The sequence below is a fragment of the Hippocampus zosterae genome, chromosome 2 (assembly GCF_025434085.1).
Source record: "Hippocampus zosterae strain Florida chromosome 2, ASM2543408v3, whole genome shotgun sequence".
Classification (NCBI taxonomy): domain Eukaryota; kingdom Metazoa; phylum Chordata; class Actinopteri; order Syngnathiformes; family Syngnathidae; genus Hippocampus; species Hippocampus zosterae.
Window position 1 is genome coordinate 12626562 of NC_067452.1, and position 24861 is coordinate 12651422.

Below are 24861 nucleotides of genomic sequence, written 5' to 3' on the forward strand. Positions count from 1 at the left end.
TGTTTTCTCTCCGAAACTCGCAGCACATATACTGAGCTACTTCCATTTTCTTGACTTAACTCCTTCTATTGTCAGAGCTCAGAAGGGGTACAAATGAGACATACTTTATTGACAGACAGTTTAAATTAATTTAAAACTGTACAGGAAGAACAGACAAATTCAACATAGATTTTAGTCAACATTTACAGACATGAAAAGACTTAATTTACTGTTCAAATTCCATTGATTGTCATGTTTCTATCGGAAAAGCTTAACACAAACAGGATGAGGTTTCCAGCTGTGTTACACATGGTGGCAGTGGTGTCAAACGTATGGCCCGTGGGCCAGAGCCAGCCCCTCCCGGAATCCAATCCAGCCAATAAGGAAAAAAACTCAAGTGCAAATTTTCACGAAAAGTAACTATAACTAATTTGGTCCCACTTGACAGCAAACTGGGGTGAACATGGCCCCTGTTTGACACCCGTGCTCTATGGTTTTAACATGTTACAGTAACTGCATTCATTGTTTGGTTTGTAACCACAGACAAAATTGACCTTCTTTTACAGTGGCAAAAGCCCACAAATTGCATCATTTTTGGTTGCAGCATTTTTTTCCTACGCAACTTCTAATAATCTCACCTCCACAAACTGTCAGAGTAAGTTTGTAATATTTCACATAACTCATTGTTAAAGTCAGCAAAATGCACATTTTTCTAAAAACCTCAGCGTGGCACTAACTCTCGTCGTTCTTATTTTAGGTGAAAGTTCAATGCAAAATTTCACCATGGAGGAACCAAACTCTGAAATGGGGTCATACGCATGCGGCAAATGAAATGTTGAATTAATTTTGATGACTAACGAGTTGCCTTACTGCCTAACTTACAGTCGTGCCTTGAGATACCAGTTTAATTCATTCTGTGACCTCACTGATAACATAAATCGTCTTTCCACATTGAAATGAATGGAAATGCCATTAATCTGCTCCAGCCTCCCTTTTTAATAAGAAAAATACAGTCTTGCCTTGGCAATATAATATAGCCATGCGCCCATGAATGAAGAATAGCTTCACAATTACAGTAGGTGACTCAATAAGATGCTGATCATTTTTTGCAGAGGATAAGGTATATATTTCTATAACTTTTGCTATATCATCTGTCCACATGTGTTCCGCCACCATTTGGCTTTAAATATGGATTGCTTATGCATTGTTTTAAAACCGCAACTATCGATGCTGATAGTAGCATGTCAATGGTGATTTCCTTTGTATGGTAGCAGTACACTAGTAGAGCCTTTCTTGAAGCGGTGGTTTGGTTATTTTAAATCACATCTGTCAATGTTAAGGCCCGGGGGTCAGATCTGGCCCACCATGTCATTTTATGTGGCCAGCGAAAGCAAATTATCTGTGTCAACTTCCATGATCCTTGCTGAAATCTGGACGGAAATCTCAAATTGTCATACGTAATAAATAACGGTAACATTTTGCAATAAGTTTGTTATCCTGTTTAGACTCGCTTGAGCAATAATTTAACAAATACAAGACTGATTTCAAAACTAGTGAGCCATCACTTTTGGGGTTTTTTTTGTTTTTGTGTACAAGTAATAATACGATGTGATGATTAAACATTTAATCTGTTTCACTGTCATAACGACCCTCTGAGGGAAGATGTAACTCCAAAGTGGCCCGTGACAAAAATGAGTTTGAAACCCCTGTTTTAAATACACATTACAAGGTGTGATTATCTTTGTGCTATGTTAAGTTTGACAGTAAACTTAACTGTGAGCGGCATACAAACAGCCATGACATTCGTATCTCAAGGCACCGCTGTCTATTACAAAGTCGAGATGGGAAGTGGATATAGAGAACTTTGGCAGTGACTTGCTGCTTTTCCACAGAACTTTTGCATCCATACCGTCGATTGGATTGAGTCAGACTGTTGCTATTTTTTCTTAACTCCCTTTGCGAGATTAAAAATGGAGTGCTGTATATCTCGGGCTGTAACAAAGGGTGAATTCAGTTACTACAGTCCGTGCTTTCTCTTCCATTGCAGGGCCTTCCAGGTGTCCCATTCTTTTTTTCAATTTCTTCTTTCAACGCCAGCATGTACTGAGTGGCTCCTGGAGAACAATACATTTACTGATGGGGAGGGGCTTCAGTTCACATTTTGTTATTGCTGGGATCTCAGCGAGCAACTAGTGTCCACCGCCGCTTCGATTCTCTCCGCTCACCCAGTCGATGCAGATAAATGACAAACTCACAACCATGAAGACGAATCCCAATGCAGCAAAGCATGCAGCCTATAGGAGAAAACCGTGCTGCATGAAATGAGGGGACCAGCGATCCAACATTGTGTACGACAGCAATGAGCGCTACCTGAATTTTGGGTCTGGACAGAAAAGGTTCTTGTTCTGCAGGAACGATTCGTATATAGAAAATTCCAGGCAGGATGAAGATGAGGCTGGGGGCCGATGTGGCTCCTGTGGAGTAATTAGGAGAGCCCATTCAGTGAGAACGTCAGAAGCCGAGGCTACAATGGCGACCAAACACATACCGATGAGTCCAAAAATGTCACGGATGGAGGGCACGAAGATGACGAGCAGGTTGACCAGAATGAGGAGGAACAACGCAATGGAAATGTGTCTGGCCCAGTGGAAAGGCTTGTCAGGGCACAAGATCTGAAGTACGGCCCGGCGGATCTACGGTGGGAAGGAAGGAAAGGAGCATACATTATGTCATGATCCGGGTTGCACACAGTTGGAGGAATGAGTCACCTTGGATTTATCCCAACAACTGCCCAACAACAACAGTGCGAAGTAGTATAATGTGAAGTAGAATAAGTAGTAAATGGATGACAAGCACAGTGGAATGAATTCATGTTCTCATAAAATCCTATAAAGTAAAAATGCAGAGAAAAGTGTTAAAATGACAAATTTGAATGTTTAAAAATGTTTTGTGTATCGAATGAGGCTTCCAGATCAGACTGAGAAAATAGGCTTCAGCTTTTACAGAAGTAAAAACAAACAAACAAACAAACAAACTCTTCTCTTTCAAAATCTAGCTGTAAGTTGCTACTGGCTGTCTACACATCCACTGGTGTAAGCAATTTTCAAATTTAAAGTGTGCTTTATTGTTTGTTTATTTGTTTATTTATTTATTTAAACCGATTTCACATGTTCCCGGGATAAAAATGCATACTGTGATATCAGTGCCTTATACCTCGTTGATATTCCCACATTCATTCACAGTATTAGATGAAAAGTGGTCAACCGGTTTAAAAAAATAAATAAAAAAAAGATGTGTTGCCACCCACATTGATTACATTTTGATTTCCCCAAATTGTATTGATGAGTTATGCCTCCTGGTAAAAGATGTGGAGTGCCTCATGGCTCATTTCTTTGCCCACTTTTTTAACTCAAATTTTAATAGACAATAGTCCACAGAATGTGTTCCTAAAGCTGAAGGTAGACATTTTCTTTCCTGTTTTTTTTGTGTGTGGTCTATGGTGCAGAACACCAGAGTCAAGAAATTGTTTAATCAAACACTTTTCATTTTCAAAAACTAAGCAACTAACAAAGAGGTTGGTAGTTGGGAATAATAGTTAGGTTAAAAAATATATACCGTATATATGACACAACTCTCACCGGGAAGAGAACTACAGGGACAGTCAACGTGACAGCCACAAGCACGGCCAGGCGCACACAAAGGATCAGCACGTCGAGGGGGTCCACACGGATGTAGGTGTGCAACAGTTCAGACTCCACGGCACCTAGAGAAATAAAAGCAAACAAAGCTTTGATGTCCTGCTCAGTCTTGCACTTTATTCATCACGCTGCAAAATGTATAAGCCGTTTTAAGGAGAACAACAAGCAGGTGATTCATTTAAACGCGTCTCGTTCACATGCAGCTAAAGAGTCTTTCAGTCTTACCGAAGAAGGTGAGGTACCCAAAAAGTGCCGTCAGCAGGTACATGACGAACATGGCCAAGATGGAAATGTTGGCAACATTCTGCATACGCTTCTTGGTGGCACTGGAGACAAAAAGATAACAGTTAATTTGTACTGTATCCCCACCCCCCCCCACCCCATTTTAGCATTTTTCTACGCGAAAATACAATAAGTTGAGACTCATTAATGGTGGAATAAATGTGAATTAAAAACGCCAACGTACTGTACATTTTGTTGCAAGAACAGACATACACATACACATACACATACACCTGGAAAAATCATCCTTGCTGTTCCACTTAAGTCATGTCGGTGTCGGGAGCACAATCTCAAAACTATTGCCAACTTTCAAAACAAATCAAGAAGAAGGCATATTCCAGCCATCTATGGACTGGGAAGGCTAATTACTTAAAACAAGAAAGCAATTTCCTTCACTCCTTGTCTTTACTGCCTTCTTCTGTGACAAGAAGTCACAGATTGTCATGATTCGGTTTAGGGACCAACAGGTGGCACTGTAGGGCTCCCCTGGCAGCTGCACACCTGTTGGTCATAGGTAATCAGGCCTTTAAAAGGATTCCCAGCCCGAACACTCGGTGTGGGGTCATTGTTGCTTCTTGCGACTGTCATGTTTGTTTGTTTGTTTGTTTGTTTGTTTGTTTGTTTGTTTGTTTGTTTGTTTGTTTGTTAGGTTGCTCTTGCTACTGTCGTGTGAGTTGCTGTTTGCTCTTGTTTTCTGTCATGTTTAGTTCATTGTTTTAGCTTTAGTCATGGTGTTTGTTTGATACTTTGGAATTTGTGTGTTTTGGATTTAGTTTTCTTTGTTTGAAATACAATTCTTCAAATACACCCTACTCATCCCACCTGCCTGCTTTTTGGGGTCCACCACCACCATGCAACGTGACACAGATGAAGCCTCCTGTAGCTGCAATGATTGGCTCTGACATTGCGAATTTGGAAATCCAGTCATAACTCTCTGCTTTACCTTTTTCAGAATTACTAAGACAATTAGCCTTGCTTGACATCAGTGTTACCTCTGGCGTATGGGCTTGCCACAAATACCCGTATTGCATTACGGTCATAGAATTGTGTCTCTTTCATCGGAGGGAGCTCTTGGTTGAACACGCTATTTGTCACTTATTGTCAGGAAACACTTAACACGTTTACGCATTTCTTCGCCCGCAGGTGCAACAGTTACAGAAAAACTTTTGAAATGATCAAATTCATGCGTGGCTTGAGGCTAACTCACTGAGAAGTGATGCAACAATGTTGAACGGGGTGATTTTGGTGGGTACGCAATCCTCAAAAATTCGGTGATTTTTGTCTGAAAACTGAGTAGTGGATGAACCAAAACTGGGATGAAATAGACAAATGATATGAAAAATGGGACACACGAAAACCAAGCCTCCTCCGTATAAAGCATGACTTACTCTCGTAGCTCTGTGTAGATGGGCAGCACTTCGGGGTGGCAGACAAATGCAAAGGCCAGAATTGGGATGGTGTATGCCGTCTAAAAGCCAGCCATGCAATGGGTTAGTGACAGAGTCTGTTCATCTGACTGGAGAATAAGAACTTGTAGTGACAAATGAAAAAGAATGAGTGGTGAGAAACACATTATGGTCTCACCTGTGAGTTGATGGTCAAAAGTTTGGCGTGGCAAAAGTCTTCCGGATCTTCAGTGACTGTGTCATTGTCGGCCATTAGGGTTATGTTGTGCTGACTGTCCGCCAGCGGACAAGGGATATTGAATTTCTTATAGATTACCTGGAAGAGGAATCGGGAGTGCACAACCATTTCTTCATTGTGTCAGATGTGACACATTTGGATTGAAAATGTATGCGAGATTTGTTTCAAACAGACTCACTGAAATGAGGAAAAACACCATGCAAGAAAGCGAGAAGCCACTAGTATATCCCAGATAACCTGAAGTGGAACACATGACTGAACATGAACATTGATGATAATGACGAACACAGTGCAATTTCTGGGTAGGTGAGAAAGTGAACAGGGGGGGGGGGGGATGTGATGACAGGATGAGATATCATACCAAGTTGTTTCATGAGTGCAAGAGGAAGGATGATGGCAGCACTAACAATGATGATCAAGTAGTTTCCATTCAAGAACCAGTCTCTGAGACCATACCAAAAAAAATAAAAATAAAAAATCAGTGCACAAATCTACTAAGCTGCCAATGAAGTCAAATGATGATATTTGACACTCACCCCGTGTTTTCGTATTTACCAAGAAAAGCCTGAATAACCAGCGGGAGCTCGGACTTGACAATGAAGAGATAGCTGGACATTGCTGGGAAAAAAAACAAACATGCTCAGTACACTCAGTACAACCTTCAATTTTCATAGCGAAAGACCAAAAATAATCTCATTTTACCTCCAATGTTGTGTATTGTGATGATGCTCCCCGCCAGAATTTTTCCCGGTGGGCCAAAAGCTCTGTTCCCAAGCTGCTCATATGCTCGGATGCCTGAAAAGACCCAAACCTTAGCAGTGCCGCCCTAAAACTAGTTCGTATGGCAGGGATGTGCAAAGTTTTTCTCACAGACACCAACCCCAATTTTTTGCAACACAACTTCCAATAAGAAAAAAAAAGCGGTCTGCAGCATTGTATTTTTTGTAAAAATGACTTTTGTCGCAAGGCTTTGGTGCTCAGTGAGATACCACGGGGAGCAAAAAAAAAACTATTTAAAAAAAAGACGCTATGGGAAAAATAAAGGCGTGTTACAAATGGCTCACTTCTGAAGCCGCGCATATTACTCCCTACTCTACATCATGCAGCAGTAGCTCGGCACTTAAAATGACAGTAACTGGACTGTTCGTATTTTTCAAGCGGCTGATTTTATTGGTTCATTTTTATTTACAGGAAGATGAATGCGACAATGGTTTCCCCAGCATCGGGTGATAATTATTGGTCTGATGTGCACCTTGATCTAAAACAAATTAATACTCACCAAATAAAAAAAAAAGAAGTCAAAATTAATTTAAAATTAATTAGAATGTAAAAGGCAGCCCGGTGGTTAGCACGTCTGCCTCACAGTGCAGAGGCGCAGAGTTCGATTTTGGCTCTAGCCTGTCACGGTTATATTTCAGTCTGGCCAGCAAGTGGCATCAGCGGACTTTTTGTGCACACCTGCTGCCAATCTATGATTAGTCTCAGTCTGTATTTAAGGAGCCCTCTGACATGCACATATCGCTGGAGTATTGTATTTCGCCTTGCTACTTCCTTGCTCATTGACTGCCATTGCTACAGACCTCGTCGTGTTTCGCTTTTTGAACTCTCGGTGCTCAGTATTTTGTAAGTAGGTTCTTTGTTTGTGATTTGGCTCTCGCTTGCGTGTAGTGGTTACATTGTTTTTTGTTTGCCTTCGAGATTCTTATTCTCCCCCCTTGCCTTTTGTGCAAGCGCTTTTTGTTATTCGTTTTTTGTGCCCTCTGGTCCTCGTTTTGACCAGCACTTTGTTACTACTTTGTCGGTGCGAATTTTTGTAGATTAAACCCTTTTGCTACGGAGACCTTGTTTCTGTGTCTGCATTTCGGGGATCCACTTCCTTATTTTTTTTTGTTGTGCACGAAGCAATTATCCTATCGCTTCGCGCACAACGTGACATAGCCTTCCTGTGTGGAGTGTGCATGTTCTCCTCATGCCTGCGTGGGTTTTCTCTGGGTACTTTGGTTTCCTCCTACATTCCAAAAACATGCATGCAAGACACTCTAATTTGTCCCTAGGTGTGAATGTTTTTTTTTTGTCTGTGTGTGACCTGCGGTTGGCTGGCAACCAGTTCAGGGTGTCCCCCGCCAACTGCCCGAAGACAGCTGGGATAGGCTCCAGCACGCCCGCGACCCCTGTGAGGATAAAGCGGTTCGGAAGTTCGATGGAAGGATGGAAAAATCCTAAACCATTACAACCCTGCTTAACCTAGATTAGAAAGTGGAAGAAACAATTGCCATTCATGGTTTTTGCTGCTATCACGGAAACATCTTTGTTTATCAGGGTGTTATAAATGGAAATGCCGTTCCTATTTTAGTGATGTAAGGTGGAAAATAAGGAAGTGAGGAACGGAAAGTAAGTAGGGCAATGCATGCAAATAAGATAAATTTGGACCCCTGCTGTCCAATATAGCGTTTCATAAATTGAGCATAACTCCTCTTACCGACAACTCCCGCACTTCTCAGCAGTAGGTGGATTGAATACGCGGACAGAATGGCAATGAACACCAACAGAATTCTGAAACGCACAAAAAAGTAAATTGTTTTATTTGTTAACACTACATGCGATATGCAGGTAAGATCATGTCACCTAAATAGCCCGTACCATTCAATTGGAAAAAAACCCCAACAACTATATTTCAGGGAAGAGAAGCAAAACAATATGGTGACCAAAATTTGAACATCCCATTCGAACTTGTGTGTTTTCAACGGATCGAAGCAAAATCTCGCAAACACGTGTGAAAATGTATTAAGGGAGTTGAAAGGTTGACACTTAGATATCCCTCCCTCCTCAACACGGAAGGCACACGTCTAATCCATGCTGGCGTGTCTTGAATCTGATCACAGCAGGCTAAATTTAACTTCTTAAATCTGGTTTACAGAAGCTCTGTGTGTGTGCGTGTGCGTCTGCGTGTGCGTGTGCGCGCGTGCGTGTGTGCGTGCGTGTGTGCGTGCGTGTGCGTGTGCGCGTGCGCGTGTGTGTGTGTTAGAACTCATTGTTTGGAAAATTGTTCCAGGGTACACCCTGACAGATCAAGTTATTGTACATGCTACAAAACCTGTATAGATGTTACCCGTATGCTACCTACGGAAAGACAATCCCTTTTTGTTAAGCAAGTGTGAACACACTCACAGATGGTGCATCTTCTCTGGTAACTCAAAGCCTTGTGTCAATTGCAAGGGTTAAACAATAGCAATTAAAAAGAAACTGATAAGAATACTTTCCTGCTGTGTGCATTTGGGCCTCTTGTGGGCAGTGTGATGCATGCGTGGAAATACACTGGATTAGAGAAAAAAATCATGTTGGTTTTGTTACATGGGCAAAGATCGGATACGTGTCACATAAGGGCAAAAAAAAAAAATACATCGGAATTGAGGTACTTGTTTGCGGGCAGTGTGGAATCAGTTCCCGCTCAGTGACGGTGTGAATGTGAGTGTGAATGGTTGTTTGTATCTATATGTGCCCTTACGACTGACTGGTGACCAGTTCAGGGTGTAGTCTGCCTTCCGCCCAAAGTCAGCTGGGGTAGGTTCCAGCAACTCTTTGCGACCCTGTTCAGGATAAGCGGTGTTGAAAATGGATGCATGGATGGAATTGAGCTACAATGTGAACATAGCCTTACTTGAGGGGTCTTAAACTCACAGCCAGGGGCCATTTGTGGCCCACAGGATTTCCTAAATTGACACCAAAGTTTAATGTTGCTGCTGCCCCACCTTTTTTGATGAGTCGTTGTCCTGTGTGTTTTTCTGTATTTTTAAATCACTTATGGGCTGCTGTAGCTGAGGTTGATGACAGCATTTGACAAAATGTCAGTTTGAAGCGAAATCAAGTGGAATCCCAGTGATGTCTTTTTTTCAAAATCTGCCATGAAAAGAGTGATGTGAGACATGAAGAGCCAATTAAAAAAAAAACAGAATGATGACAGAATGATTTTTGGCTGAGCAGTGAGGCACCCCGTGATATCTTGAATGCACTAAGAAAGTTGCTATGCTCAAGAAATCAGATGGCATTATTATTCAACTAGACATGCGGAGGAGTATGCAAAGCAGTAGAGTGATGAGAAAGTGGACCAAGTCCCCAATCTTGTTCAACCATTAATATTCTGAATTGTTATCATTAGAGATTCAGAAGACTGGATTAGTTGTACTTTTTTGAATACTTGAACCCCTTTCTTGTGGAATACTTGATGTGGCCCAGACACACCCAAACTGAATCTCCAACGGCCCCCATGTAAATTGAGTTTGAGACCCCTGACATGCATGAAGATAAAAAGAGTACCGGTAGAAGAAATTGGCAACATTTCTAAAAAAAAAAAGTTCCGCCGATGAGAAGAAAATATATGCCCAGGATCATTAGAATTGAAGTGGATTTACATGAAACAGGACATGTGAACCAATCTCTTTTTCGTCAATGGACGCTATAGCTTCTTGTTTGCTTTCAAATTTAGCTTGTAGCAGACGTGTGCACATTTTCAGCATGACCTCTCTGATCCACTGACGAAAGACACTTTGATTATTTCCTCTTTCATCTATAACTGCTTCAAACAACGAGTATGCAGAAAAGTGGTTACGATTGCATGACTGCCTGTTTTTCGTGTGTTGTATTATATTTTTTTTTCAATCATTTTATGTTAACTGTTCTGTTGATGGCGGCACTGGTACCCGCAGCGTCTCCTCTCTTTCCTGTGGTTGAGAGGAAAGAAATTTCATCTGTCCTGTATGCTGCACATACAGCAGCACATTTGACAATAAAGTTGACCTGACTTTTTATATTACCTGTCCATATATAATAATACAGAGTTTATGTGTGGCAATTCGTGATTTGAAGTTAAATCCTTCCCGTGAAGTCCAATGCTAATTGGTGCTTGTCGATCAACAGGGTTTTCCAGTGAGTGCTAGCAGTAAGCTGGTGATGTAACTAAAATCAACTATTTAAATAGACAGTGGGTGTACTGTAAACTATTTTGATTATGTAATTGGTTTTACAATAAACTTAATCTGAGGTATCAACAAATAGCTTAAAGTATCCTCAGGGTGTGCAGAATACCATTCGTCACACACTGGCTTCAGAAGATATACACAGTGGAAATACTTTCACCGTGCATACGCAGCAACACTTAACCGCTTGATACATTTATTGTTTTCCTTGATAATCGTGTTCTTATGCTTGTGAGAAGCCAGGAATTGACATTCTAATTACATTTGAGTTCATTTCCCAGCCCTGGTTGATGGCGTTGACATGCATATCCCATGTGCAGAGCAACAAACAAAAATCAGGAGCGAGAACCACATTGATCATTTAACTACCAAACTCACATAAAAAGAAGGATCCCAGTGTTGGACATGGCAAAAGCCAATCCTAGAATTCCGCTACCCATGATGGCATTACTGAGGTTGAAAATGGACATCCCGAATGAAGTCTTCCCTTCAAACTGAACCAGAAAGACAGATGAGTGAATGTATCAACAAGTGAGAAGAGTTAATAAAAAACAAAAACAAAAACAACAACTTACATCAGTGAAGTGGGTTTCTTTTTTAGCACCAGCTTTATGCGGGAGAAATTCCTCATGTTCAGCCATGGCATCCAGTCCATCAAAGCTATAATGTAAATAAAGCACATGTCGAACATAAATTAAACAAAACTACAGCTTGTAAGCGGACCCATGGAAGAGCTTTTACGACCGGTTTCAATGGGTTTATGTTTGCTTTGGGTGTAGCTTTCGCTCTTTGTGCAACTTCCTTTCTATGTCTCTGTGTAAATTGTCAGTCATTTAGTTTATGCTAATCCATTAATTACACAGCAGTGACATCTGGTTGCCCGATTTAACTTCTCTTCAACGTTTTATTTGTCAACTCTGATTGTTTTTTAATGCTATTAGGCATTTGAAAGGAAATTTGGCGAGAACACAATTTAGTGTTCCTATATGCAGTAACATGTTTTGTCATGGAGCAAAACAAACAAACAACAATTATTTGTGGATATACAACTTTGACACTATCATTTTATACACTTCTGTTGTCAATCTGCATTGCTGCATTATTAAACAAATTATAGAAAATGGAATGGAGTTTAGTTTTATTCATAAATTGTCTTGCAATATAGTGGAAAGACAAATCATTCATCACTGATGTGTGAAGGGCATATTGTCTCATTTGTACTTAAGTCAATTCCTTACGCGCCTTTCTTGCAGTGACACACCCACCAAGCGTAACCTTGAAATTTGTGCGCAACCACCAAAGAGGCGTCCCTCCATCAAGTCTGAGGGTGGCACCAACCTCCGGAATGTGGAGTTTTCATTAGACGTGAATTCCATCGAGATCCACTTTGAAAACATGCCACACATTGTGGCTCCAGAGGTTATCGCCAGTGACGTGTGTGCCACTCATTTCCAGGCTACATTGAAGGAGTGTATGTTTTTATGTTTTCACTTTTTAATAAGCACACCTTGTTTGACTGAACAAACACTGAACAATATTTCCCTTAATTCTGCAGCAATGGTGATGCTACACTGTTCCCAGCGAGTGGTAGGCCATGTAAATGCAGAATTGTTACCGCAATAATAGCATTAATCATTATCATTCACGTGTGTTAATGTAACCCATAGTTAATTAAATGTGTGTCTTATTCAACGAATGGGTTACATTTATATATGTTGCCTTCATTCCTGAAACGCTGACTGTGGGCTGTATGTGGTACAGTTGTCTCTCGGTCAGTTCCGTGGTAGACAAAACATATTCAAATTAAGGTTGAGTGAAATACTTAACAATTGTCCAACTCACTCATGCTCACAAACGCCACTCATGAAAATCAGTAGAATCTCTCTTTTCCTTGTGTGATTCATGAGCAATAATCTTAACAAAACTACAGACAAATGGATGAAAATGTTTAACTTTTGGGTTCATGAACCAGTGAACCATTTACAATTTAAACGAAGAATTGATCAAATGTATTTAGATTTGGAAGCCAACTTGACTGGTGAGCTCACCTGGCTAATGTTAGCTAATTTTACTGAGATAGTTAATTAACTAGCTAATATAGCTTTTTTGCCGAGTTGGCTAATTTAGGTGCTAGCTGAACTAGTTAGTATTACTGACTCATTTAGTCTGATAACTTTGCTTGTTAGCTTGTTTTTTCCCCCAATTAATTTCATTTAAAAAAAAAGTTATTTTCTCCAAATAATAATAATCTGTTTAATAAGTAAGTAAGTAATAAGTAAGATATAAGTAATATCTGTTTCTTGTATTTTGTGTGATGTCACAGGGAGGGGAGGAGCCAGGTTTGGAGAATATTGGCTCCGGCAGTCAGTCTGAGTGAGGAGCACTTATTTTGTTTATTAAAAATGGTGAATAGTATCAGTGACTGCGAGCATCCTTCTCTCCGCTACTGACGGGCATTACATTGGTGTCAGAAGTTTTGGATTCACCCGTCGCACTCCCGTTTTTGCGTAAGGATGTTCGGCGACTCCGGTACTTGGCGGAAGGTGAAGGAAGACGCCGTTCCATGCGGCGATCCCGTTACCCGGCGGACGGTAAAGGATGAAGCCGTACCGTGCGTGATTGATATGCCTGAGTCGAGTTGCAATGGGAACGGTCGCCATGAAGCAGGTAATTCGCACCAAAATGAGCGCTGGCCCGCCAATACGGAGTTACGCCATGACGTAGCGGCAAGTGCTGCCGCCATCGCAACTGACATAAACATGCATGGCGGCGCCCTTGGGCTCGCGTGGCCCTCCATGAAAGCTCTTAAATTCTCCGAGAAAGGGAGTTGGGAGGCTTATAGAGCACAGTTCGAGTTGGTGGCCGACGCAGCGGATTGGTCGGACAAGGTGAAAGCGGTGCAGTTAGCGCTTTCGCTGACTGTGGAGGCTACATCCTGTCTGCTGCTGCTGAGCCCCGGAGAGAGACTCGATTAGTGCGCCCTGGTGGGTGTTTTGCAGAGGCGCTTTGGGGCGTTTAATTTGAGAGACTCTTTGCGCTGTGAGTTCAAGCAACGTGATCGACATCCCGGTGAGCCGCTTCATTGTCTTGCTCATGAGATCGAGAGCCAGGGTCGGCGCGCATATGCTGGAATGGCAAATGAGATCCAAAATGACCCGATATGCGATCAGTTCATCCAAGCTCTCAGACCGGATGAGCTGCGCCTGCACGTCCAGCTTGCCCACCCGGCAGTCCTGGGAGAGGCACTCTCTCTCGCTACAGAGTGGGAGATTGCAACCAAGGGGGCGCTACAGACATCAGCCTGCCCCGTTTTGGCCACCTCATTGTCGGAAGGGGAGGGGCCCAGGCCAGCGTGGTTAGAAGAGCTGGTGTGCGCAATAAAGACCCGCCCAGCACAGCAGGAGGAAAGAAGCGGACATTGTGCACGCCCCGCTGACTGCTGGGGTTGTGGATAGCCAGGTCATCTGCTGCGGCGCTGCCCAAAGATGTTGAACCAGCAGGGAAACGGAAAAGGGTCCGTGTAGCCCCGACAATGCGGACCCCTCCAGTTGTTAACTGGGAACTGTAACCCGCATTCGGAGAGAAAGCTATAACGGTGGGCTGGACGGACGTCGGGGACTCCAGTCATGTTCATGTGAAGATTGGGGACGTTTCCTGTACAGCCCTGGTGGACACTGGGTCTTCAGCCAAAATTGTGAGGCCTGACGTTGTTCCAGTGGGGACCGTCTTAACATCGACCTTTACGAAACTGAGGACCGTGACCGGTGAAACAGCAGATGAGAGCCAAAGGGACATTTTTGTTCATCCTGGAAGGTCTGTCGATAACCCACTCAGCTTGGGTAGCTGACGTGAGTGATCCCTGTATTCTTGGACGGACTTTTTAAAAGCTGCGAGATGTGTGGTGGACTTGGGAGCTGGGGTGCTCACCCTGCCAAGTGGTCAGCATGTAGGGCTGATCCTGGCGTCTAGGCAGGGTACTCCGGGGGTGGCAACAATGCAGGCCCTGCAGGGGAGAACACAGCTGTGCAGATGACCCGACCCAGCCTGTCCAAGGCAGCAGCAGCGCTGACTCCTCGACAGTCGACGGTAGATCGGGTAGAGTCCGCTCGCCCCATGATGGACTGCTCACAGGCGGGGCCAATGACATCCAGTCCAGCCACGTCAGTGGAGTTAACCCCGGGTCGGCCAACGGAGAACAGGACCACATCGACACCGGTGACTCGCAACCAGTTAAGTTTCGGCCCCGACGCCTGCCTATGGCCCAGCAGGAGGCCGCGGATCAGGAGATCCGTGCCATGCTCGAGGCAGGGATCATAGACCTCTCAAGTCACCATCACCATGGAGTCCAGACCCAAGACGGCATTCTGCACCACCCGAGGACACATCGGGCTGGTGCTAAACATGCCAATGCGGACGCCCTTTCCCGGCGGCCATGTTCTGTTAGTGGCTGCAGCTACTGCGACCGGCGGGATGCCAGGGAGTTGGAGCTGCGCGGGGAAGCGACTGCTGCTGGACCGTCATGCTGCACCTTGGAGGCTGTGGACACTACAGAGTGGGCTGCCAAGCAGGAAGAGGACCGTGATCTCAACCCTGTGCGACAGTGGGTCCAGAGTGGCAGGAGGCCACACTGGGAAGGAGTGATGGGACTCTCCGCTGCTACCAAAGGCTTTTGGAGCAAGTTTGCTGTGTTACGCATGAAGGACGGCGTGTTGCAGCGTGCCTGGAAGGAACCAGCCACCGGGGAAGAGAGATGGCAGGTGGTAGTGCCCGGAGCTCTTAAAGAGATGGTGCTAAGAGCATGCCATGGGAGCACTGGCTCAAGACACTTTGGCAGCACCAAGACTCTCCGACGACTGCGCCAAGTGTTCTATTGGGGTCAGCATCGACGGGACGTAGAGGACTTCTGCCGGTGCTGTGACGAGTGTGCGGCCTACAAGGGACCTCAAGACCAATCGCACACACCGCTTCAGCAACAGAGGGTTGGGCGCCCATGGAGAGGGTTGCTGTGGACATTATGGGCCCTTTCCCCGTGACGGACAGAGGGAACTGTTACGTGCTATGTGCGATGGACTATTTTACTAAGTGGCCCGAGGTATACGCACTGCCAGACCAAGAGGCGGAGACAGTGGCGGATGCGCTACTGGAGGGCATGTTCTGCCAGTTTGGGACTGCAGATATTCTCCACAGTGACCAAGGCAGAAATTTTGAGTCTTTGCTGCTCTTTGTAAACGCCTGGACATGCAGAAAACACGCACCACACCTTTGCATCCGCAGAGCGATGGTCTTGTGGAACGATTTAACCGCACCGTGCAGCAGCAACTTGCCATCCTCACCTCCAAACACCAACGTGATTGGGACCAGCACATTCCGCTGGTACTGATGGCTTATCGTTCAGCGGTCCAAACTTCCACGAGCTGTACTCCTGCTCTGCTGATGCTGGGCTGGGAAATTCGGACACCGGCAGAGATGGCGTTTGGAAGACCTCCCGGCAGCTCAGAGGACCAGCCGGGGCTGGAGTATGCCCGGAAACTGCACGATCGGCTGGAGGCAGCGCACGCATTCGCACGGGACCAGCTGGAGAAAGCCGGCGCACGTCAAAAGCGAAACTATGACGTGCGGAGCAAGGGGCGGAACTTCCAGACTGGGGAACTGGTTTGGGTGTATACACCTAAAAGAAAAAAAGGGCGCTGCCCCAAGCTAGACAGCCATTGGGACGGTCTATGTAGAGTACTTGAGGGGGTGAGGGAGCTAGTTTATCGGGTGGCAGTTCCCCCCAGGAGCAGAAAGGTTGCCCTACATCGGGACAGGTTGGCCTACCGGGGCAGCGGTGTTCCTGTATTTGAGGCGGGGTCCGCTTCATCCGCCAGTTCAGAACATGTGGTGGATCCATGTTCCCCAGATCCCACCAATGTTGTCCCGAGCCAGCCAGCTGAAGGTGGTATTGACTCAGAGCCAGGCCGACCACAGAGACGGAGACGAAGACCACGACGGCTGGAGGACTTTTTTTGTTGAACCCTCGGGGCGAGGCTTTCATAAAGGAGAGGGCAGTGTAATATCTGGTTCTTGTATTTTGTGTGGCGTCATAGGGAGGGGAGGAGCCAGGTTGGGAGAATATTGGCTCCGGTAGTCAGTCTGAGTGAGGAGCGCATGGGCGTGAGTTGTGGCTAACAGCAACTCCTTTGAATGCGTGTGTTTATTACTTATTTTGTTTATTAAAAATGGTGAATAGTATCAGCGACTGCGAGCATCCTTCTCTCCGCTACTGACAGGCATTACAATATAATCTATGTATGGCTACAGGCAGCGCAAATGAGTGCTCTTCCACTCGACGGTAGAAGGTTCAAAGAATCTGTGTATCCAACGGGTAGTACGACAGAGTAATTGCTTTGTGTTCAATTAAACAGGCCCGCATTTTACATAACGCCCATATGTGAGAAAAGTGAGACAATATCCTATTTCAGTATGCATAGTTTTTGTGACATTTTGTGTGGTTATGTGTTGTGACATTTTTCTCACGTCATAAATGTGCCTTGCCTCAGTAAACGTAGGGAATCACGCAGGAACAAAATGCACAAATTGTGCATTTGTGTACCGTATATAAAATGTCTTGATAATTTTCTGGGAAACAAGTAAGAGTCTCTTTTTATGGAAAGTTTTTAGGAGTAGGACCATCAAGAATGCATGTAGCATGTGACTAGAAACACCCAAGACTTGATTATCCAGACTGGTGTGGTCACATTTGCCCGAGGTCTTGTCCACATGTGTCCACAAATGTTTTTCGTCCCCAAATTAGCAACTTAGTATTGAGAGGTTATTTTATGACATAAAAGCGCTTCATTTTGCAATTTTATTTTCTACCAAAAAGAAGTAGAAGCAGATGCGAGAAAAGAAGAGAAATCTGATGAAAACAACAGCTTCTCGAGCAAGAAACTGCCTCTTTTGTTCTTGTTTCTCCATTTTATAAATGTGTCAACAATGATGTGGGTTTGCTCTCAAAAAGGTATTTCAGCCAAGAAAAACAGCATTTATAAATCTCACCCATCTTCTCGTGTGTGTCCGTTCAATTTCTGAAGCTCCATTCTGATACACTGAACTTGCTGTTCTGAATAATTCCTCTTCAAACTGTAAGTGGAAACAAGTAGAAACATTTAATTTAGAATACTTCCTGCAAACCCCATATAAAGTAGATGCAGCCTTTATCTATGTCCTTCCCAAAGCATATGCAAGAGTTCTAGTAGGCTGTTTCAAGCATTTTTTTGTTTGTTGTCTAGCAGAAGCGTGATTTTTATTATTGTTATTTGGGGGGGGGGGACTAACACTGACTGCTACTTCGAACAGTTCACAATTCTTCAAGTTTTTTTAATAAATACTTTTTGTGAAAGTGAAACTGATGGATTGATTCGGGTGCACCGTGCTTTAACACAAAAAAAATTTACTGACAAGCTCAGAGACACAAATGTTGCATAATGCTACCACCTTCAGGACTCTACTCGAACCACTGGCTCCACAAAAAGTATCCAGAAAAGCCTATAAGGACATCCATGCAGCCATTCATTGTCGGAACTGCTTTATCCTCGTGAGGGTCGCGGGCAGGATGGAGTCTTGGGGGCAGCAAGTGGTTTTCAGCCAATCGCAGGGCACAAATAGACCAACAACCATTCGCAATCACAATCACACTATGGAAATTTCACAGTGATCAATTACCCCACCATGCTTGTTTTTGGAATATGGAGTACACGGTGAAAACCCATAAAGGCACAGGGAGAGCATACAAACTCCACGCAGAAAGGCCGGATTCGAAACTACCACTTCTGCACTGCGAAGCATTTTCAGCACAGTTTATCCTGAATAGGGTTGTGGGATCTTTAGCGCCCCCAGCGGCTCCCTAGAGTTTTTTCAAAAATGTTTGAAAATGGAAAAAGATGCAAGGGAAATATATTTTTTGTTTAAATATGGTTTCTTTCAGAGGACAAACATGACATAAACATTATTAACGTTTTAAGATGCTGTAAAAATGTGTTGAATAAATATTAAATGTTGTTGAGGAATGGGAGCTGTCAATTTGCTCTTGGCCCTTCCTTGGTTACAGGTTCTTTTATCTCTCTATAACAGGTGTCACCAACATTTTTGAGGGTGAGAGCAACTTCATGTGTACCGATTGTGTGAAGGGCTACCAAATTGATACACGTCTGAAATAACATATTTGTCCAAAATACCTTCAATAATATGAGGATGTGTTATTTTTAATACTTGATGATTTAAATTGTCAGACTTTGATCGTGTTTCGAAATGTCTCACAGTACTGCCAATGTTTGCATTTTTAAATCATAATTTCTACTAGCAAATCACAATGTCCAGGCAGTGGCGGGCTACTCAAGTGGTCTTCACGGGCTACCTGGTGCCCGCGGGCACCATGTTGGTGACCACTGCTCTATAAGGTGGAAGAAGACCCAACACCACGTAGTCTTTTCTTCAGTTTATCACAACGCAACACGAATCGATTCGGGCTCCTGTGAGTCTCAGATTTCATCAGGAAGCCCCGAAGAAACACATTCATGAGATTATATAGAGACGATATGATAATGAGAGGCGGGGAGGTACGCCTCTCATGCAAATCCCGAAACAAAGAAAGTAACATGTCATCTGACCCGGTGTGGCCAGAGGAAGCCGGGAGCGGTGAGGTGAGACTAGACCACCACTACCCCCCATTTGGTGCGATGGCAGGAACACAGATACCTGAGATAACAGCTCCTCTAATACATGTCCCGTGGAGGGGGGCCCCAGAAGTGGTGGGGGTCGAGGGCACTAAAGTTGATTGTAATAACAGTGAGCAGGAAATACCTTCAACCGCATTGTACATTGTTTCTTTCAGTGTCTGAACAAACACAACCAACAGGAAGGAACAACACCATAACCAAGTAAAAAGCAGAGATAAGGAAGATCAAGCAAAGTTCGATCTTGATATGATGACAAAGTATAGACCACTGCTGCTGGTCACAGATCTTGAGATTAGGGTTCCTCTTTGAGGGCACTTGAGAGCCTTCAGGGACTTTTATGAGGTGGTGGAGGCAAGAAAACCCTTGGGGGGCTGTTAATTAACCAAAGGGAAATAGGCTCTAAACTTCACAGTACATTCTTTGTTTTAAGTCAGTCATGTCCAAAGTCCGGCCCAGGGGCCAAATCCGGCCCGCGGTCGAATTTCATCCGGCCCTCGGCCCCTGTCATAAAATCAGTGCCGTCTGGCCCGCAGGTTGGGCGCAATGGAACACGTGTTGCATTGACTGAGGTCTCGTAGACTGGTGAGTGATGTTTCATAGAGTACAGCTTCCCTCTAGTGGCTAAATGAGTAATAGCATTCACTAAATGAGTAATAGCATTTAGACAGTAGAGGGCATCACTCACGAGTTAACAAGACATCACTCCGTGTTTATATTGACTGATATGTCATATTTCAAATGATCCTTGCAGTTGTGGATATGTGTATTGCTTGTTCATTTCCCTGTTGTTCGAGTCAAAGGTTTTGTGACTATTGAAAAGTCATGGTGATACATTTTATGTTTCAAATCAATCAATTTTCACTCAGGAGACTTCTGTTTAAGAAAAAGTCAAGTGAATAAGCAGTTGCAGGTGATATACCTGTTTCAAATGAACCAAAAGAAATTCTTAAGATTGTTGAAATTAAAATAAAAATGGAAATGTGAAACAGACTGGCTTACTAAAATTTGTTGAACAATATTGTTGTTCAATGTAAAGAATGTCAGCCAAGGTCGGCCCCCCGACATTTTACCACATAAAATCTGGCCCCCTTGGCAAAAAGGTTGGACACCCCTGTTTTAAGTACTACAGCAGATGTTCAGGACAGAGACAAGTATCAATAGTTCTCTTAGCAAGATGAAATTCCTCAACAATGTTCTACTACTACTTCTAGCGGAATAATTCCTTAACAATGTCAACATTTCGTTAATTAATTTTGCGTCATGGCCTGTGACACCTGTTTCTATTAGCAGGGCTGGGTGTAAGTCAGGGGGCTGTTGTTAAAAAAATAAATAAAAAAATAAAAACGAAACAGCTGCCTTTCATGTGTAGCCGGGTCTTTGGAAAGACTGGACTGGACACAAAATAATTTTTAGGTGGGCTTTATTCCCGACTGAACAATGAAAAATTGTTCAGCATTAAGATGAAAGACTGAGATGTTACCTGAATTTTAACAGAGGTCGAAAAGGGATCTAAGAGATCAAAGAAAATCATTTAACAGATTACAGACAATTACGCCACAATAGACAACAGCAGTGGCTTGTCGATATGTTCCGGTGTGTTGGGTGTGTACAAAGCACGTTGTCAAACACAACTGATCTCCCCTGCTGTACAGCTGTTCACACGACTCACTAGTGGTAGATGTCAAACTCCAACCCAAACCACTCCAGATATTGTGCTCTGAATATCGCCAGGGTTACGAGGACGATCATGGGTGTATCAAGTTGGGACAAGCAGTGGCACAGTTCAGCGACTATCCTCCTTTACGTGCATGTCACCCTTTCTGGTCTGATTCTCACACGCTGCATATGTTCCCGCGTGTTTTGATCTAGTGTGGCTCTTAAAGTGACAGTGCTACATTTGTTAAACAAGGAAGCCTTCACTACAAGCATCTAAGTAAGGTTCACCTGGTTACACATGTACAATTCACCGAGTCTACTTGCTAAGAATGGTAATCCGGGCGACCAAGAGAACCATTTTAAAATGGTACACGTGAGGTACGATAGTTAGCATGCTGTGAAAGTGCGTCCCGTGCCTCGTTCATCTTAGCAGCCGTTGTGGCCATTATGGTGTAAGTGCGTGCGTATGTGCGCGTGTGCGGTAACGGGTCGATCGCGGGAGGTTGGTTGTTCGAAAAGTAGATCTTCCGTCCAAAAGGTTTGTGCACCCCTCCTCTACAGGATGAACTGCAGGGGGAAAAACTTGTAATCAGAATGCTGGTTGTGTATTTGTAGCCAACTTAGTCATGTTGATAGTAGGCTCGGCTAATATAGCTCATAACGATACATACAGCATGTGTTGCCTTCATTATAAGGCTTTTTATTTTTTGAGGCTCCAGACATATTTGTTTTTTTGTTTATTTGGGTCCAATATGGCTTTTTCAACATTTTGGATTGCCGATCCCTGTCCTAGAACATCTGAAGTCAATGTGGGGTTAATAGAGGCACTTTATATGATTGTTGATGTGTGTTGATTCTTACCTCAAATTAGTTTGAATGTGATTGGCTATTTCTGAACACAGCCAATTCCTCACTTTTAAGACGGGAAGCATACTTAATTCTCCTCTCTTTTCTCAGTTGAGAAATCCAGGTATAAAAGTTTGTCAATAATTTAGCTTGGTCTCTTTTTGTATCATAAAAACGGAGCACTTGATCAGTGGTGTGTATAAAAAGAGCTACTTGTGCTGGTATAAATGACAACTAATGCACACACGAAACAACAAAAACAATGTGACTTGAGTTGAGCAGTCTCGGGACATGCACGCTGCCAACGAGCTGACTGTGCTGTGGGGTCAAATGACAAACGTGATGCGAAGGCTGAAGAGTGAAGGTCTGCACTCGTGCCACTGGTCCATGAGATCCTACCCCTTTCCGCAGCTCACCCACACACCCTTGAGATTCTTGCATGTGACCCCAAAGGACACACTGATCCAACACTATGTGACATTCCAAAGACTTTTTCCTGCTCCATTCCCACACGTGTGATACAAGAGGACGACTGATGCAGAATGAGCCTTAAAGTGGGCCCACGCACTCATAGGCTTCTTGTGTGAACGCTGTTATTTTAGCTGTTCAGTTGTGTTCGAGCCTCTTTTTTTGAAAAGTGGGATGACACATCTGCAAAAGCACAGATGAGTGGAATGTATCCAGGCTCCAGATAATAACAATCTTGGGAAGCCTGGTTGACTTGAAACTCCTTTTTCACATCAGGTTTGGCTCCTGTTACCTTTTAATTTAAACTAACATTTTTTAAATCTTTAGGGTCAATTTAAACCCCAACAATTTAAACCTTCACAAAGTGATTATAAATCCATTTTTCTCAAGCACGATAGAACGTGTGAAGAAGTTGGACATGTCATCTATCATCATATCTCACAGTTGACATTTTGCGGTTTAACGCAACACGGAGTGGCTAACCATTTAGCCAGATAAGTCGAAACACTCATTCGCTGACTCCGACTTGACCCAACAGACCTGCCCCTGCCTTTTTAAGCTACACGCATTCAGTCACAGCTACAGATACCCGACTGTAGAACGTGAGGATGGTGATCCCAAGCGGACAAAAATAATAGATGCATCTCATGTGCATGTTGTATTTGTGTTATGCACAACACTTCAGAAGATATACACAGTGGATATACTTTGTAGATTTATGTCAGTCGTAGGGATGGTTGGGAATGTAATCCCCTGGTAAACGAAGGACCACTGTATAACCTTACGAAAAAGTACATTAATTCCATTGTATCAGGGATTTCTCGACGCAATTTTAAAGGCAAGATATTTTCCCCTGTGTAGTGGGGATATGCCGAGCGACACGGTTGCTTGAAATATTGCCCTTCCTGGTTTAGCAGCTCAAAATGTTGCTGTTACTTTGCCCCTTGATTTGTAAACTGCTTCCAAAATGAGCAACCCAATTTAGGCTTGCGAGGAGATCACACCGAAGTTTTTTCAACTGTTCCCATACACGTCCCTGTAAAGACTTCTCTAGTCCTTATTTTGTCGACGGATCAACTCAAAAGCTGACTTGACATCTTGGACAGCATATCGGCAACCATTTTGATTATATGAATCCGGCCTGCAGTTCAAGTGGGGTGAATGGACAACAATCCCAATTTGGGGAAAGTAGTGAACAGGCTGATTGAACACTCTAAATTGTCCCTAGGTGTGAGTGTGAGCGTGCATGGTTGTTCGTCTATGTGTGCCCTGCGATTGGCTGGCAACCGATTCAGGGTGTCCCCCGCCTACTGCCTGGAGACGGCTGGGATGGGCTCCAGCACCCCCCGCGACCCCGCGGAAGATGAATGAATGAATGAATGAATAGTGAACTAACTGTTGGAATGGGGTGGACTCAAGTTCCAACTCTGAGGTTATCGTTGTCAACAGAGGAGGATGCTTTATTTATCGGACGCATATGTCAATTCCGTAGTCCAATAGATGTGACAGCTCTTCACTGAGAAAAAATGCCTTTCGCGAAAGTCATTTTCAGCAAAAAGATAGCAAACAGCACAACAAATGATTGAGAAGCGGTCAAGTGACATGTGAACTAGATTTATTTCTCCCACTACTACACTAATGTTTGTGTTAAAGTTTTTTTAATAACATTAGATTATATGATTTAGTGACCTCAATATCACCTACTTTACTACTGATACTTTCAAAAGGACACTGATATGTGAAACATGTCAAAGACATTTCTAACATGTCACCATGTTAATTTTGTTATCCTCAACAAATCAGAAAACATGAACAATGAAGCAAAAGATGTAAACCATATCTTTATGGAGGCTAAACATTGAACGGGGTCAAATTTGCCTCAAATAAAAGGAACTGTATATACAGTATATATATATATATATATATATATATATCCATAAAAATCCATAAAAATATATATATATATATATTTTTTTGTGTGTGAATGATTTAGTTTGTGTAGAATGTTTACATTAATGAACATTCAAATCCAAGATCCATGAAATTGTCTCCAAATGAATGGAATTGGAATAGGGGAAGAATTCTGATAACTTTTTCATGTTCAGCATCGCTCACCACATGGTGCTGTCTGATGCAAGAGCGGCTCACTATTGGCAGTTACTGCCTCCACTCCCTCCTTCAAAATATACACACTTCTCTCACAAGGAGTTACTCACCCAAGTGTCAAACAGCACGGCTGGCCTTCTTTCCACACGCACAGAAAACCCCCCAAAACGTCCTGGAAATGCACTGCAAAAAATCGGTGAGCTACGGCTCTCTGTTGTCACACTTTTGCTGGGAATAATTACAATGCTTTACTCCCTCCAGAGCTCCTCAGGAGTGGTGGGAGGAGAGAGTACAGACATTATCTGCAGGGGAGGGAGCTAGGGGGAAGGGGAACACCCAGAGTTAACCCTTTGCTCGACCCCAGGTAGCAGGTCTGGGAAGCCGTCACAACAGTCCGAAATGCAGAACGCAATCGGCTAAAGCTTGCAGACAGTCGGTCGCTTGAAGTTGCAATGCAACTCAGTCAATCGCATACAGTACCAAGTGGAAATG

The 24861-nt window shown here is 43.5% G+C and overlaps 1 protein-coding gene across 1 annotated transcript; it reads right to left on the reverse strand.

Annotated features, from left to right (window-relative positions):
• Window positions 1-88: 88 nt before the first annotated feature.
• Window positions 89-24724, reverse strand: LOC127595992 (sodium-coupled neutral amino acid transporter 3-like). Its single transcript, XM_052058109.1, has 16 exons — window positions 24480-24724; window positions 17615-17698; window positions 11152-11236; window positions 10955-11070; window positions 8083-8156; window positions 6306-6398; window positions 6140-6221; window positions 5965-6047; window positions 5782-5840; window positions 5544-5681; window positions 5348-5427; window positions 3903-4003; window positions 3618-3742; window positions 2528-2672; window positions 2350-2453; window positions 89-2273 (listed from the first exon to the last, which is right to left on the reverse strand). Exons 2-16 carry the CDS (start codon window positions 17653-17655, stop codon window positions 2169-2171), a joined length of 1431 nt encoding a protein of 476 aa, XP_051914069.1. The 5' UTR covers window positions 17656-17698; window positions 24480-24724; the 3' UTR covers window positions 89-2168.
• Window positions 24725-24861: the final 137 nt, after the last annotated feature.